The sequence below is a fragment of the Chanodichthys erythropterus genome, chromosome 10 (assembly GCF_024489055.1).
Source record: "Chanodichthys erythropterus isolate Z2021 chromosome 10, ASM2448905v1, whole genome shotgun sequence".
Classification (NCBI taxonomy): domain Eukaryota; kingdom Metazoa; phylum Chordata; class Actinopteri; order Cypriniformes; family Xenocyprididae; genus Chanodichthys; species Chanodichthys erythropterus.
The window spans coordinates 1,299,108-1,316,351 of NC_090230.1; the positions used below are offsets into that span (position 1 = coordinate 1,299,108).

At 35.8% G+C, this 17,244-nt stretch overlaps 2 protein-coding genes across 3 annotated transcripts in view; one reads left to right on the plus strand and one right to left on the minus strand.

Annotated features, from left to right (window-relative positions):
• wwtr1 (WW domain containing transcription regulator 1) overlaps nt 1-7,728 on the plus strand; it is a 59,571-nt gene extending 51,843 nt beyond the window's left edge. For both annotated transcript variants that reach the window (XM_067395780.1, XM_067395781.1), the window contains exon 6: nt 572-7,728. In XM_067395780.1, coding sequence (XP_067251881.1) covers nt 572-753 — 182 coding nt within the window. In that variant the 3' untranslated portion in view covers nt 754-7,728. The remainder of the gene's footprint in view (nt 1-571) is intronic.
• A 518-nt stretch (nt 7,729-8,246) lies between these two features.
• On the minus strand, nt 8,247-10,389 carry tm4sf4 (transmembrane 4 L six family member 4). The gene is made up of 5 exons (XM_067395782.1): nt 10,087-10,389; nt 9,639-9,728; nt 9,174-9,316; nt 8,903-9,086; nt 8,247-8,775 (listed from the first exon to the last, which is right to left on the minus strand). The coding sequence occupies exons 1-5, from the start codon at nt 10,258-10,260 to the stop codon at nt 8,770-8,772; spliced, it is 597 nt and encodes a 198-aa protein (XP_067251883.1). The 5' UTR covers nt 10,261-10,389; the 3' UTR covers nt 8,247-8,769.
• Between the last annotated feature and the right edge of the window lie 6,855 nt (nt 10,390-17,244).

Consider the following 17,244-nt stretch of genomic DNA (forward strand, 5'->3'; position numbering starts at 1 on the left):
TATTTTTGATCAAATAATTGCAGGCTTGATTAGCATAAGAGACTTCTTTAAAAAACTTTTGACCAGTACTATATGCAATTTCATAATTTATAAACTTATATTGTAGTGTACTGCAGAATGTACTGGCTATTACACATTAGTAATAATGAAGTTGCAATTTAGTTAAATATAAACTAAATATATGCAATTTTAAATATAGCTTTAAATGTTAATGTCAAATAACAGACTACAGTTAAAATTATAATCATGTACCTTTCATGTGCTTTAGTGCATGAAATATATAGTATTTGGAGGGGAAATACATGAATTGGGACGAAAATATGCTTGTCATAAAAATATGACAAGCATATTTATATGTTTTCTAAAATAAACAACTAACTCAAATAAACATATATAACATTTAACCTTCCCCATGGCAATGATAGCACATGACATGTGCCTAATTTCTCGCTCTTGCTCGATTCAGTGGGTGAACAGAATTGTTCTTAGCATTGTTAGGTAGTTTTATATATGTTGTGGGTGCGAAGGGTAATATTAATTCCTCACTAAACCCCCATCTTCCTGTCTGCAGGTGAGAACATGGTGCCTGTCAGTATGAACGTACCCCAGCAGAGCCGTTTCCCAGACTTCCTGGACTCCATGCCCGGCACCAACGTGGACTTGGGCACCCTGGAGGGTGCCGACCTCATGCCCATCCTCAATGACGTGGAATCGGTTCTGAACAAGAGTGAACCCTTCCTCACCTGGCTCTAGACTGACACGCCAGACTAAAGACTGTTTTATATAAATATAGATATTTTATTATATATTCAATCAGCCTCTTCCTCTAGTTTCACTTTTTAGGTGTCAAATTTGTTCTCTCACATCACCACAAGTCTAAGAACAATACCAAAGTGTTTAGCCTGCGAACAAATAAGTAGCATGTGTCAATCAAGACATTAGAGGAAGACAAATATGTTTGTTTTGTAACTGATGTTGGGTAGATTTGATTATGACTGTGTGTTCAGAATGATCACTTTGACAGTGGAAATGCCTGAATAGTGTCGTATAAATGAGTCGGGCTCTCTGATCATGTTTGTACATTTAACCCAGAGAGAGAGTCTGGGTGAATCTCACGAAACCCGTCAAGAATGTAAGCAGTCTTATTTCTGCCACGGAAAAAAAAAAGAATATAAAAAAAGGTAATTGTGACTTTCTCATCTCACAATTCAGACTTTTTTTTGCGATATTTAGACTTTTTTCCTCAGAATTCTGCATGTGTATGCATTCAGGTCAGGTGACTAAGGTGCCATTTATACAACACCATTTTCAACTAAAAACAGGAAACTTTTTATGCTTTTTGGCCATTCATTTACATGACAACAGCGTTTTGGGGGCCTGAAAATACAAACTTTTGAAAACATGAACATTTTGGAAAACAATTCAGTTATCATCTCAGTGTAAACTACAATTGTGAATTCGTGAAATCCTTCATGTTAATGCGTATTATGTGTTCAGTCTATAGGCGCGTAGTGTTTTTTACAAAGTGACATCGCCAACTACTGGCCTGGCAATGAAGTGTTTTTAGTCATTTCCGCGGATATGTGTGAAAAGGATAGTTTTGACAATGTTGCCGTCTGTACGCGAAAAACGCAAAGAATTTAAATTTTTCGTACATTGATGTTGTGTAAACGTACCATTAAAAAACTGAACTGTGAGAATTGCAGAAATGAGAATTCATAGAAAAGCAATTTCGAGATATAAACTCTCACTACTTGGCAAAAAAAAGTTACAACTACAAGATATAAACTTGCAATTCTGAGATAAAAAAAGTCAGAATTGTGTGATATAAACAGTTACATTTTTTAAAATATTTTTTATTCCATAGCATAAATAAGCTTCCACAAGAATGTGTCTGTATCAAGAAGAAGAAATAAGTAAATGCTTAAAGAAAATTAAGCCAATTTTCAGGACCATTATGAATTGTGGCAATAATTGACAATATGCATTTGCTACCTTAAAGAGCTCTTTCTATCTTACTTAAACCAAAAAAACAGTTTTATTGGCATAGATTAATGTATTTAGATTGATTGAGTGATGTTAAATAACACTTTTGACTTGAATAAAACCAGCTGATTTAGATGCTTCAAAAATCATAATGGTCCCTATGTTTTCATGAGATTCACTCCGCTTTAATAATTCGCATTTTGCCAAATCAGTAGGAGCAGTGTGCCTGTCAAAGCTTTACATTGTGAATTTATATCCAGCGTATAACTATTTCAGATGTGTTTTACTTTTATTCCAGTATAGATATTGTGTGAAGCTCATGTAGACAAGCGTTTCATATCATGTTTTTATGTACTGCTACAGTATTCCTATTTTCTATTCTGTGCTCTTGACATCTGGTGCATTTAATTAGTTTGCAGTTTAGTATTTATCAAGAGCTACTGTATGAACTTCTTTTTAAATAGTTTTAGTTTTATTTTTTTTATTTTTTTTCACTACAAGCACTACAAATACACCAAGGATTCAGCAATACTAGTCTAGTCCCACAACAATATATTCAGGGAATATCCGTATTAAGTATTTTCTGATCATTTTTCCTTCATTTGAATGATCATTGTGGCCGACACATGTTTTTTTAATTTTTTTTTATTGATTTTACTACCCTGGCTGAAATCCAGTTCACTATATAAACATATAAATATGTTTTGTTTTTTACACAGGTCTAATTTTTGTATTGCATGTTTGATCTGTTTGATATTCATAGCATCAGGGGTGTGTAGACCCACCTCACCATGACTTCTTTATTGTGTATGGTTACTTTATAGATGGGTTATGAATTGAGAAGTGTGTTGGATTTGTGGATTGTGCAGTTGTTTGGGTGGAGGGGTGGTTTTTAGTAACTGTAGGTCAAACTGAGCTCATGACGTCCTTTATAAGGACCGAGCGGTTAAGTACCGGGTCAGAAAGAGCCGATACAAGCTGTTCTCGAACCCGAGTGACCTTTGGTTGGTTTCTTCAGTTTTGGACAACTAAGGATAAGATCTGGTGGTCTTGAGTGGCCAGTTCTGAAAGAAGGACCTTTTAAAGATTTAACTAATTTCTGTGATATAAACTGCTTTTCCAAAACCTAAATCATGCAATTTCCCAAAGAGTTGGATATGAGGTTTCAGTTCTGGTTGGGAACAGAATTTATTCATTGTGTTATGGGGTGAACTGAAATCTGGTGAGTGTAATCTGTACCGGTTGATGCCAGAGTTATGTAGCGCTCAACATTTTAGAATGCATTAGGTTTTGTAACATTGGTCACGTACTGGAAAGTTCAGAAATCAAACAGTTTACCACAGAAATAAGATAGTGGTGTACTGTACGTGAGAAACGCGGTTGTAACCTCTAAGAAATCTTTAAAATTGTCAGTAAAATTGAAAAGGAAAAGAATAAAATGGTTTTATTAGCATGGATGTATAGCTGTGTTTCTTTATTAATCAGTTTGTTGACTTTGACTTTACCAGCTGGTGTGGTTAAAAAAAACTTTTTGGCACATACTTTTGGATAAACAATTTATTAGCCATTTTCAGAGAGTACACAATTAACAATTAAGTAGCTACACTTAAAAAGTGCACTTAATAGTCAAATTAAAAGTTTTACTTGTAAATACTTTTAAAGCATTTTTAATAATCTTATATTGTGCTTAAAAAATATCCTGGCTCTTCCAAGCATTATAATGGTAGTGAATGGTCCTCACGATTTTGCAGTCCAAAAAAGTGCATCCATACATCATAAACATATTCCACACAGCTCCAGGTGGTTAGTAAAGGGCTTCTGAAGCAAAGGATCCTATTTAAAACTTTATAAACTATATTAACAAGCTTCCTTCAAACATCCGTACTTGCGGCGGAAGCTTAACCTTAGATGCGACGTATGATGTAGGACATGTAGTAGGAGTAGTTTCTTACAAAAACCCATTGCTTCACTTCAGAAGCCCTTTATTAACCCCTGGAGCCTTCTTTGATGGATGGATGCACTTTTTTGGGCTTCAAAATCGTGAACACCATCCACTACTATTCTAAAGCTTGGAGGAGCCAGGATATTTTTTAATATAACTACGATTGTGTTTGTCTGAGAGAAGATAGTCATATAAACCTATGACGGCTTGAGGGTGAGTAAATCTTTGGATAATGTTCATTTTTGGGTGAACTATCCCTTTAAGCTAGCATGCTGCTTCAGTAGTTTGGTTACGCTATTGTTTCCGGAAATCTGTCGCTAGTTCTGCCATCTCCATGACATCAATAAGCTGGTGTGTGGTGGGCGTACTGGCACAATATGGCTGCCATCGCATCATCCAGGTGGATGCTGCACATTTGTGGTGGTTGAGGAGATTCCCCCTTCAATATATAAAACGCTTTGAGTGCCCAGAAAAGCGCTATATAAATGTAAGGAATTATTAATTATTATTATTATCACACACATCGTTAAAGATGGCAAGCGATGATTGGTCAGGAAGCAATGTGTAGTCTGAAGTTTCTTGTCCATGACACAAGAATTCAAAATCATATAATCTGACATTTTTGTCTATCGTAAGAAACAAAAATGTTGTGTAGTCTGAAACCGGCATTAGTAGATCAATGTCAGTGGACATTAACTTGAAAAATGGTATGTAATGACGTCTTTCTGTGGTTTAAACAACATACCTTCTGATGTTCATGTTTATTTCATGCTATATGGATACTAGTTGGAAGAGATGATCGGTTCACGTGCCGCTTGAACTGAGGCGCTACAGTGATCTGTCGCCACACATTAAGAACCCAGTATTTATTGTTTGAACTTCTTAAAGGTTGACAAAATTTGAAAGCTGAGACTTTGTTTCATACTAAAAGTAATCTGCTTTGTCTCATCTGTCTGTGACTTGTCAGTGTCCTCTTTGCTCCGCACTGTATTTTTTACTGCGTGAGAACTTGATGTGTGGCGAGAGAGTGGCATGGCTTGTGAGACGTAACAACAGTAACTAAGACAATGGGTTTTTGCAAACGTTGGCCAACAAAGACAAATACTGTAGTTTCGCAGTTGTCCAGCAGGGGTCTCAGCATCACTCAGCAACATTTGTGAGTTACACTCTTCTGGACAAGTCAGAGATTGCTGTCCAGAGTTCAAATCAGTAAAATCCAAATAATTATCTGCACTGAAAGAATCATGTTGGCTTTATAACTTCATTCATTTAAAAACATTATGTTCTTTAATAGGCCTATTGTTATTTGAATGTAGAATGCTAAAACTTGTCTATTAATAATTAGGCTTTATAATGAAACACTTTTTACTAATGTCTTATTGAAGTTACATTTTACGTTTGTGTTTATTTTACTGTGTAACTGCATATAGGCTATACTGCTACACATTTTTATGATCTGACTCACCAAAACAACAACATCCCCTATTTATTATTACTGAAATAGACAAAGTTCTATATTAACAACAAAACACAAGATAGTCCATAATTAGACCAAACTAACCCTTTTGCATTATGCCTATATACTAACACGAGGCACAAAAGCATTCCTTGAACAACACAATAATAAAAACGATACTTAATAAAAATAATATGTAGCCTATAGCATAGATGTGTAACAAAGACTTCGAGTGTAGCCTACTCACCAGTAAAATAGTTGAAGGAAGCGGGTATTTGAGTGATAGTCAATTATAAATATAGCCTATTATGTTTCAAGTTCCGCAATTGTGTGTTAAATATGAATTTTATGATCATAGACAGGGGTGAACCAACTCCACGCAGGCACGTGCACAGGTAGGGCTCAACCCATAGACCTCAACCTGTGCAGTGCACCTTTTTGCCCTTACACTCCGAAGTGCTTTTTTTTTTTGTTGAGACAAGCTAAATAAACCTCACAAGAATCGAAAATGGCCTAATTTCCCACAGACAAGTAGACCATAGACTCGGCTGCCTCAATCTGTTTTGGCGATCTTTGATTGCGCCTCATTCGAGTGAAGTGCACGTGAACCTAGTCTCTTCCACTTTTACTAGTTACAACATGAAATAAACATGAACGAACACCAACAGGTATGTTGAAAGATACAGTACAGTACACCGAAATCCGTATCATGTCACGTAATCGCTCAGTCAGTGTTTAAACCGCAGAAAGATGTCAATAAAACAGCTTGTAAACAATGTAATACATAACATTTACCTAAAAAAAAAAAAGTTCAGTGTCCAAAAACTTGTTAGTCAGCTAGAAAAAAAATAGCTTAGAGAGCAGCATTTTGCTATATGCGCTATATTTCATATTCATTTTATTTTTACTTATAATAGTACTATAATGTTTGAATAGGCCTAAATCTGTTTTATGACAGCCACCATTTAAATGTTTATATTAAAAAACGTGTAGAAACATAGGCTAATTATGTTATTAAAAATGTATTAGTATAACGTTATTAATTTTAACATTTAATATTATAAAGGCTATGTACCAGCTGGGGTTAAATATAGTTTACAGCATTAGTCGAGACATTTTTTTCTTTGAGGAAATTTGCCATGTAGCCTACTGTACCTGATACGCCCCAAATTAATCATTATTGAATTGAAGTTATTCGAATCGAAATTGAATCCTGGTGTTAATGCCCAGTCTAATAGTGTAAATAAATGTTTATTTATTTACTTGACGCAAATGTCTTTTCTCATTATTTTGTTGTCAGGGTGTACCAGAATGCTTCGTTTACATGTTAAAATCACTAAAATTTTCTCATGGGGGAGGATGCCCCCAGACCACAGACCTAGTAAATAATCTTATTCAATTTTTCAGTTTCAGCTCATACCCCTCAAAAGTTCTGTGGATGGCCCTGACTCCATGGAAAGTCTAAGAAAATGCACTTCCCATTTAAAAAATACATTTAAATAGATTTCCTTGAAATAGTTTCAAGTTTCTCGCCACTGCACAACCTAAATATCCCTACATAAACACTGCTGATAAATTCTTTGTTAATAAAGTGTCCACGTTCACAAACCACTGTTAATTTTAACAGATTATGTAACGTTATGGGATTTGGCATTACAGAAAGCATGCAAAGGGTGCTCCCTTTATGATCACAGAAATCTAACTCATCTTTCATCGCAATCTTAAGAAGTTCTGTAACAATAAATGAAACTGACTGCAAAATGAATCTCTTATTTACATAATTGTTATGAGGGGATATTTGCCAGCGTGCAGAACTCAGAATTCATTCACCGCTCAAAACGCCAGAGTTTTTGTTCAGTGCTAACTTAAACACCTCTGATTGGTCATTGCATTCAGGAAATCAACAGATATATGTTTGTGATTGGCTACAATGCTCAGCGCTGCAAAAACACGCTGTAAGCCTGAGTGAGAAAAATTTCACAAGCCACACGCCAAGCCACTCTGCCTGATTTCTGATTCATATCTCTGAAAATAATGTGTTGTTTAAAGTTACCATTTTAGAGATTCTTCCTGTGAGCCAAATGCTGGACATTTGATTATGGAATATGTGAATGGCCAAATCCACAGAAATACGGATTTTGCTCTCAAAGTTTGCTGAATAAACATATGATTACGGGTCAAGTTGTGTCATCTGGCGGGGCACTGTCCCCCAGTGTCCTTGGGGAATTATTTTTATTGCACTTACACAATGTTGATGTTGCTATTACTAAAGTGATATTTGCTGGTCTGGCTTTTTGTTGAGAATAATTTATCATGCAACTATAATACTTTAGTTTGCCACAAAATTGGGGGAAAGTCAGTCGGTAATAAAGCATCAGCCACATGCATCATAGGACATAAAGTTAATCATTCCTGTGTGAAGATGAGAGCTGTTGCCTATAAACCCATCATAAAATAACATTCCCCTCATAAAAAAACTGATAGCACATCAATATCACAGTGGCGGAACAACAAACATTTACTTTAGCCAGAAAGCCTTCTCTCAATAACTTGGATAGACCTATAAGGTATATAACATTACATAAGAACTCTTATCAAAGACGTGTGAGTACAGTTTCAGCTTGCGGTTGTTATTGGACAGTCTTTACATGTTTAGTTATGAAAATTACGCAAATCATCTCCAACAGGCCAGCTGTTGTTTATGAAGTAACTCGAAATCTCCAGAGTACGTCACGGTGCTTCCCAGATCAACTCACTGCTGCTTCCTGTTTTCTCGAGTGAGAATTCAAAGAAAGAAAAAAAAAAGTCTTTTTTTTTTGCTGAGTGATATGGAAAAATGCAAGTATACAAGGACAGATAAGATTTTTATTTTAATTCATGAGTTTATTAAATGTCAAATATTCTTTTACTAATATAGCAATGGATTTCAACCAATTTCCTGAGATAAAATGAAACTATTTTTTATCTTTTTTTAAAACAAATATTTCATATATTTGCACTCTCCCTTTCATCATTAAAAAAGTCTAAATACATGTACGAAAATAACATTCTCTTACAATAAATATCTTTTTAATAGGCCTATGTATCAATACACTAAAGCTATCATATATATGAATATCCTATTTCATATAAATCTATATCAAACATCATTTGTAGCCTATATAGGCCTATATATATATATAGCAATATACAACAATATCAAATATCTGTTGCCTTCATAAGCCATCAGCCATCAGGCAGGTGTTGTATACAGCAAACACGGAAGAAAACACCATCCATCTGAACAGTATAAATAAAAATCATGAGGTGAAAAATGCTGACAATTACAGATATCGATGTATGATTAGTACTGAAGAATCATTGATCCAAGTCCATTCCGAGTGGTTTATTCCTGTGGATAAACATGGATAAACACATTAGATATGTGCTGCAAACTAATAATTGCCTGATGAATTTGCATACATCAATATAGATATAAACTGTGACTCTACATTACTAATATAGGAACTATTATTTACCCCGCAGCAGCCGCAGCAGTCTCCACAGATGGTGCCGATGAGCCCGTTGATCACCTGGAAAGCGCACAGACCGATCTGAACCAGACCAGTCACCAGCAGGATGCAGAACAGGGTCAGATGCCATGTGATGATGTCTCCCGGACCCTCACATAAATTCCACAGCGTGTGGTTAGACAGGTAGTTTCTGAAAGAAATAAAACAGGCGACGGATGTTACATTACAGCTACTGGATTATTATCTGATTTAATTTAATTGGAAAATAAATACGCACCCGTCGCTAAATGGGTAACTGGCATGAGTGGTGTTAGTTTGTGTGAAGCACTTGGGTCCGTGATTAATGGCCACACATGAGACAATAACGGAGTAACCAGCACCCACAGCTCCGGCTGCGGCAAACAGAATGGAGCTGAACATCTAGATGAAAACAAACCAAATATGGAAACACAAAACGTAGCCTGTATGTAAGTACGATTTCCTGCTTAAATGTTACCATAATGTATTGAAACTATCAGTTTATTCCTGTTTCTTCTTTGAAACAGTGGCCTGTGTGTTGCGCTTACAAAAGTAAAAAAAAAAAGCATATTCCGAATATTTCACTTGGGAAAGCCTTTTCTGGAGGGAATTCTCAGATGGCGGGAATAACATGACCATTGTGTGGAGGAATGGCGTGAAAATGTCATTTGTCACATGACTTCTAATCCTCAAGAGTGTTTTAGTCAAAGGGGAGTTTTCTCACCGCAAACCGTTTTCCACAGCTCTCATTCCCACAGCAGCCGCAGCAGTCGTTGTTCTTTAAGCCCAGGAAAACCAGCGCGGGGAAAATCATCTAAACAAAGACCATCCCAGTATATTCATTAAATGCCTCAAAAGTCTTTTCTACATTGAATCAAACACCTTAAAATCAAACAAACTTGTCTAACAATTAGTAAAATAAAAAAATAAAAATTCCCCTTCAAAGTACTGGCTATAATGCAAAAACAAACAAACAAACAACAATAAATAAAACAAGCTTTATTCATGAAACATGAACAGAGCAAATTTATTTGCAAATCCTCCATAAAAACGTTCTTACATAATTGGACGCATTAAATGCATGATAGTTAATTTACAGAAATTAGAATATCTATTTAACTTCTCGTAAGAGGAAAAGTATAAAACAGTTTGCTTCACAAATGTTCACTCACCAGCACACCAGATCCCAGAATTCCTCCAAAGTAAAAGACTTCGTTTGTGATGTCACTGCTCTGCTCGGCCACTGTTCCACTAGGGAAAAACAACAGAATGTTGCAGAGGACACAGATGATGGCCAGAGGGATGAGGGTTATCCCCAGGCATTTGGCAAAATTTCCAGAACACATAATTCAGTCTTTGCTAGAGTCAAGTACAGTCCACAAAGTGTGCGCGATGGTTCTGGCTTTTCGGATTCCTTTGTTCGGGTAAGGCTTCCGTTCCTGTGCTTGTGCAGGTGAGTGTCTGTGTGGATTTATACCCTCCTGCTTCTGTGATGTTAGTGATAGCCACCTCTCTGTAAATGTGTAACTGTGGTGTGTCCTGCACCTACAGAGGTGCGTTCATCTATCAGACCCCACATACTATCAGCAGTGAGTCACAGTGGCCTCACCTTAACATGCAACACTTTACAGCACAATAGATCATTCATACACATCAGTGTACCATGAACACATATGTTGATTTGACAAAAAATGTAATGATAAATGATGTGAATGATGCTTTTTCACATTTTTTCAGACTGACTCAATACCAATTACACATTTTAAACAGTAAAATAACAGTAAAATTTCACAAATATGTTAAGTAAAAAAGTGCACTTGAATGTGCACTTGTAGTGTACTTCAAACTTTTAGTTAATATACAGTAATATTAACTTGCAAATAATATAAACTTAATGAAATAAAAGACTAAAATTTTCTTACATTTAAGTACACTTTTAAAATGTGCACTTTGTAATAATGTCACATTAAAAGTTTTACTTTAAAGTACATTTTAAATCATGTTTTAATAATCATGCTTTAAAGAAGTAAACTTATTTTGATGTCTTGACTAACATACTAAAGCATGTTAAGTACTTGATTATAATTTTATTTGTAGTCTGTTATTTGATATTACAAATAATTCAATATTAATAACTGCTTCATTACAAATGTGTTACAATTACAATTACAAATATATTTAAATATATGACATACAAGTTTCAATAAAAATGACATAAAGGTATATTTTAGTTTACCATAAATCCCTGTAAAATTTACAGTAAAAAAACAGCAGCTGTGGTTGCCAGAACTTTACCATAAAAAATACAGCAACGTAACAAAAAATTTTCGTTAAATTTGCGTATTTAAAAAAAACGTATTACATTTACTGATATAATGTTAATTTAACAAGACGTTTAATAACAAGATGCATTAACACGATCTGACATGGAACACAAAAAAAAACACAAAGGGAATATAAAGGGAAGCTAATGAGGGGTAATGTGATATTAATAATGAGGGCGGGGCAACAATAGACAGTTGAACGCATGACGCAAAAACACAGCAACACGTGCCGAAGTACATGGCGAACGAACACAAACACCACACGCCGAAGCACGTGACTGGACAAACAAGACAGCCATGCATTCCGTACGAACAGCGGTACAAACACAAACACAAGGTAGATCAAACTGCCGTCCTGACATATATGGCTTGAAGGTTGAACCACTGTAGTCACATCGGCTTTTTTAACAATGTCTTTAGAACCTTTCTGGACATTGAAAGTGGTGAAAATTACTGTCTATGGAGGAGTCATATACCTCTCGGATTTCATCAAAAATATCTTAGGCCACATTCACACAGCAGCAGAATACGGTTGTCAGTCCTGTATTTGAGTATTTAATACGGTTATGTTCACACACAGTACGGTTATTTACGGGAGTGACAACCACATTCTATAACCAAACTCACACCCATAAATTTTCAGGACTCACAACTGCATTCTCGAAATATTTGCACTGTGTGAATGGAACCGCACTGGACAACTAGTTGTCTGTCACATCATACAGTGCAAGAGAAACGCTCTTCTGAGGTGTTTTGTATGTGGTTTCACTTTCGGTAACTTACAGCGACAGAGATATGAGCTGTGCGTCATCTTAATGTGTTAGATCCAGTCACTGTTCTCCACCGGAGCGGCTCCCGTCAGTTTTGTGTTTCTTTTCCAAATTCAAATGCCGTGTCATGCGCGAGACGTCGTAAAGGACGTGACACGTGAGTGCAAAGGTTAAAGACTCTGGCTAGCATGTGTTTACATGCTGCTGTTGGTTAATGAAGTTATGATGGATGAACTTGCAGTTCACTTAGTCTCTTTTCATGTCAAAAGTAATGAGACTTTTCAGTTTTTATGGAAGGTCTTATGGGTTTAGAACGACATGAGGGTGAGTAATAAATTATATAATTTTCATTTTTGGGTGAACTAACCCTTTAAGTATTGATTGCATATTTAAGTCCAAATGTCTGTCCAATCAATTGCTCTCACAAAATGTCCCTTCCATCAATACCACCTTTTAAAATGTCCAACATCATCTTCCTGCTTTAAAAGGAAATAGCATTTATCAAGCCATTTCATGGTGTCTTTAAAGTGGGTCGTGCACACACTGGCTGAAATGAATGTTTTAAATATATCCACTGGTCAGGATGAATAACAGAGCACCCCTGTGACCCCATGCACACACACCCTGATCATCCTCGCCTTGATGCCGGCTGTTCATTCAGTGTATGGTTGGCTTAGTTCCCAGGGTCGCTCCATGGAATATCTGCATTGTGGGAGTTTCCTCTTTCACTCCTCATTCCTCTCAGCACAATCTTTCAAGTTCATCTCGAAAAAACAATGAACTGTTTAATGGCAGCATTATGCCCAGAATGCAATGTTTCTGGTGTATACTCTAAAACTGAGGGGCAATAGGATAGATTTTATTTTATTTATTTATTTTTTTGCATTGCTGTTGTTGTCTTGCTATGTTTTCTGTTGGGGCTTATTGCTTTAACACAACATGTATTTGATATAAAAAATCAAATATGTATGACTTAATGACTGCAGAGTGAGCCCACATTTTTTCTGAAGTCTTGACGAATGTTTCTTTTGACCCCCTTCAACCTTGTTTTGTGAATCTAAATAAAGTATCCTGATGACATTATATGACCATCTAACAATAAGTTATTATGGCTTATAAAATTTATCTCATAGGGGGTGATTGTATCAGAGCGTCACAGTCTGTACTTCACACATCTCGTCATCAAACCTGCACACAGAAGTTTGCTCAGACCATTCCCCATTTTTAGGGTGTGTCTTCTTCAATGGCCAATGATAAGAGTGACAGGTCCAAAGGACTTCTCTTTAGTTGAAATCTTATCAGAGGTGGGAGGGAAGTCAATAATTAAATAGTCAATGGAAAGATCAATGCATTGTGAAAACAATGTTGCCCAGAGCAACAGTTACCATGATAGGTCAGTTACTTGGGATAGTGGACATGAGTGACGCACTCGTTGAAGTATGCACTGAAACAAAACTTTTTTTTTTACTCTGACCCAGAAAGGGATAGTTCACCCAAAAATGAAAATTCTGTCATAATTTATTCATCTTCATATTGTTGCAAACATGAATTACATATTAAATATATTACTAATGTACTAGTTATAAGTACATTTTGCCAACTGTGGTACTTAAGTTCACTTAATATAAATGCACTAATTAGCACTAACACTAAAATTGATTTTAAGTGTACTCAGATAAAGTAGACCAAATATACAGAAGTGTTTTATAAGTGTATTACTTAAAAGTGTGCTATGAACGCTTTACATAAAATTTTAGTGGATTTTTATAGTTCCATTTTAATGGATTTTCATGAAAAAATAAAACATGCAGGTTACTAAAATTCACAATTTAACAGTGAGTATACTTTTAGCATAAAGTACTTAAAGTGCTTTGTCCTGGCTGTGCTTGAGTCTCTCGTTCCTGTTCTGGATATTCCCCATTGAGGCAGTTTTGGATTACCTGTTGGAATCTTGTCAGAGGACTGGTTTGCCCATTGCAGTCTCTGGGCTACCAAGAAATACTTTTCCATCTGCACTCACGATGTCTGACCCTTGCTAACTTTCCTGCTGCTATTTTACTTAATAAACTGATATTTGCTGCATATTGAATCCTCCTTATTTCACATGACAGTACAATTTAAAGACACCATTGACATGTCGTTGAGTATATCATATAAAGGATATATTAAAGGGTTAGTTCCCCAATAATGGGTGAACTAACCTTCATGTCGTTCTACACTCGTAAGACCTTTGCTCATCTTCACTGCTTCGAAGCTTTACGAATCTTTCGTTTCGAATCAGTTGTTCGGAGCACCAAAGTCACGTAATTTCAGCAGTTTGTCAGTTTGATATGCCATCCAAATCACTGATTCAAAACAAAAGATTCGAAGCAGTGTTTTGAAATCGGCCATCGCTAGATATTGTTGTAAAGTTGTTGTTTGTTTGTTTTTTTGGTGTACAAAAAGTATTCTCGTCACATTAGAATCACTATATAATATTAAGAACCACTGTACTCACATGAACTGTTTTAAATATGTTTTGTGTACCTTTCTGGATCTTGAGAGGTTCGGTGACATTGCTGGCAATAGAGGCCTCACTGAGCCATTGGATTTCATCAAAAATATCTAAATTTGTGTACTGAAGATGAAAGAAGGTATTACGGGTGTAAAACGACATGAGGGTGAGTAATAAATGATATGCAAGATAATGTTCATTTTTGGGTGAACTAACCCTTTAACATTAAAATACATTTGAAATGAATTATTTATTGTATATATAAAAATATGTGGGCAATACATTATCAATACATTTTGTATATATTTATCATATATTATTCTTATATTTTAAATAATTCACGAGTGTATATTCTATGTCTGTTGAGTATATTTAAAAGTGTATGAAAGATGTGATAGTATGTTAAAAGCACATTTTAGTTCATATTCATGAACTTAAGAACATATACACTTAGATGTTCTTAAGATTATCTAAAGAAGTACTAAAGAATTTTTAGTATATTAAGTACAAAATTAGTGCACGAAAACAGAGCACTTATGTACGTTATGGAAGTGTACTGAGTATACTGAAATAAAGTGTATTTAGCGCACATTTTTTCACCTGGGTGGAGAAACAGAGAAAATATACATAGAGAGTTAAATTAGCAAGGAAGAGTCAAATATAGAAAGAACTGTAAAGAGATACACATACAAAACTTTTCTCACTGTTATCAGTTATGATAGTAAAACATCAGACCAACCCATTTATGGTCACCATAATTATTGCACATTGTTGTGTGCTTGTTGATTTATCTAGTATGTGTCAAAGTTGATGGTGAGACCAATGTCATTTGTTGGTACATTTATTACAGTTACCACAAAACTAATATCTTATTAGTCTGTGAGTACACATTAATTTTGCTTCTCAACTGGTTTTGCTCTAGGAGCAAGATTTTAATTAGAGGACGAAGATTATGGGGCAGCTTATTCCATAGCTTAGGGTCTATAACACTGAAAGCCCTACCACCCACAGTAGAGAGTACTTGGGCACGACAAGCAAGTTATCATTGCAAGATCTGAGGGTCCAGGCAGGAACAATTATATGAGCTACTTAGTTTGACAAGAAACTGGGCTGGCAACACAAAGCTTGTGGATTTCAGTCTTGGGCTTGGCTACAGGGATTCCCCTGTTCAGTCATCATTGTCTCCTGAGCAGCACAGATATTCTCAGGTCACTCCAGCATAGTTTTCCTCAAATGACAAAAATTGTAGAATATGTTCCTGGAATGTAAAAGATCACTTTTATCTTTAGCGTTAACCAAATCCTAAGTGATTCCAGGGACATTTTCTACAAATATATATGTATCAGAATGTCATTTGACAGGAGCACAGTATGAACAATACGTATGCCACTGGAGCAACCTCATGGTACAAAGGTGAAAGTTCATAGATAAATATGAGTACATACATAAAATAATAATCCAGAGTAATTAAAAAAACATGGATAAAGGTAATGCATTTAGTGATAGATGAGGAGAATGAAATTTTAAAACTTTTTAATTTTAAAAAGTTATTTTAGAATATTCACTAAATTACATGTCATCATTCATTAGTTGGGGATCACATTGAAATATAGTAAATAAAATAAAAATCTAATTCTAAATTTAGCTTTCAATTTAGTGTTCAAATGTAAATACCATGTCTTTACCACTGTATCATTTTGACCACAAACAGTTAAAACTCTCTTACAGTCTTTATCAGTATTTACGTTTATTTTAGACTTGCCAAGCTCAGTAGTTCTTCTTCATTACAGTCTTATGTTATTAGTGTTTTACAGAACAAATATTACTCTTAGCACAAATTACAAAAATACTATCTATTGTGGTATGTTGTGATAATATTTTCTATCTAAGACTGACTCTGAATAATGTGGTATGATTATTTGTCACAAAACATGTACAAATGTCTTCTATGTCTCTCTGTGGGTACTGTGTGGTGCCAGGTACTGTGCTTACATTAGATAGTGTTGTTTGCTTATCCCCTTCTCCACCCATGTGATCTTTCACTTCTCCATCTGCTGACGCCATGATAGGATGCTATTTAGAGCTGACAGTGAGTGAGGAACAGAAGGTATGGGTTATTACCTGCAGACTTTAGACTCTTGCTTTGACATCAAGTTGTGATGGAGAGTATCAGAACAATACAATCAGAACATTTTTTTTTTTTATATGAGTTAGAATTCAGTTCACGATAAACAAGGTGTTGAGAGGTGTTTCAATTACATAAGCAGAATATTATGCATTTCTCAATCAAACTGTGTCCAGAGAATTTACAGTCACAGATGCTAATATGAACTTGAGACTTAGTTTTTCTTGCTTAATATGTGTCCGTTTGACTTCAGCTGAGCTCCTTTCTCAGGGCCGGGGCATGTCAGCACTCCCACAGGAAGTGACATGTTGCATTTGTCTGTAGTGTACAGGAAGGAAATAGGGTGTTGCTCACTGCCCATACCATGCCCGGTATGGCCCAGAGGCTGACCAAACTGCTCTTTTACTGAAAAAGTGGGTACTGCTGGCCCCAAATAAAATGAAAAATGAATATTCTTCACCCAGCCCTCCTCTGGGGGAAGGAATGGTGTGTTCACCATCTCCTGGTTCAGCGCAGCTTCCTCCATCTCTGAGCCACCCTTCTCAGGGCCGATTAGATCGACGCTTTGAGGGTTTAGCGACGGCCTAGATAGGGTGCATTGCCTTCCTGTGTGGGGC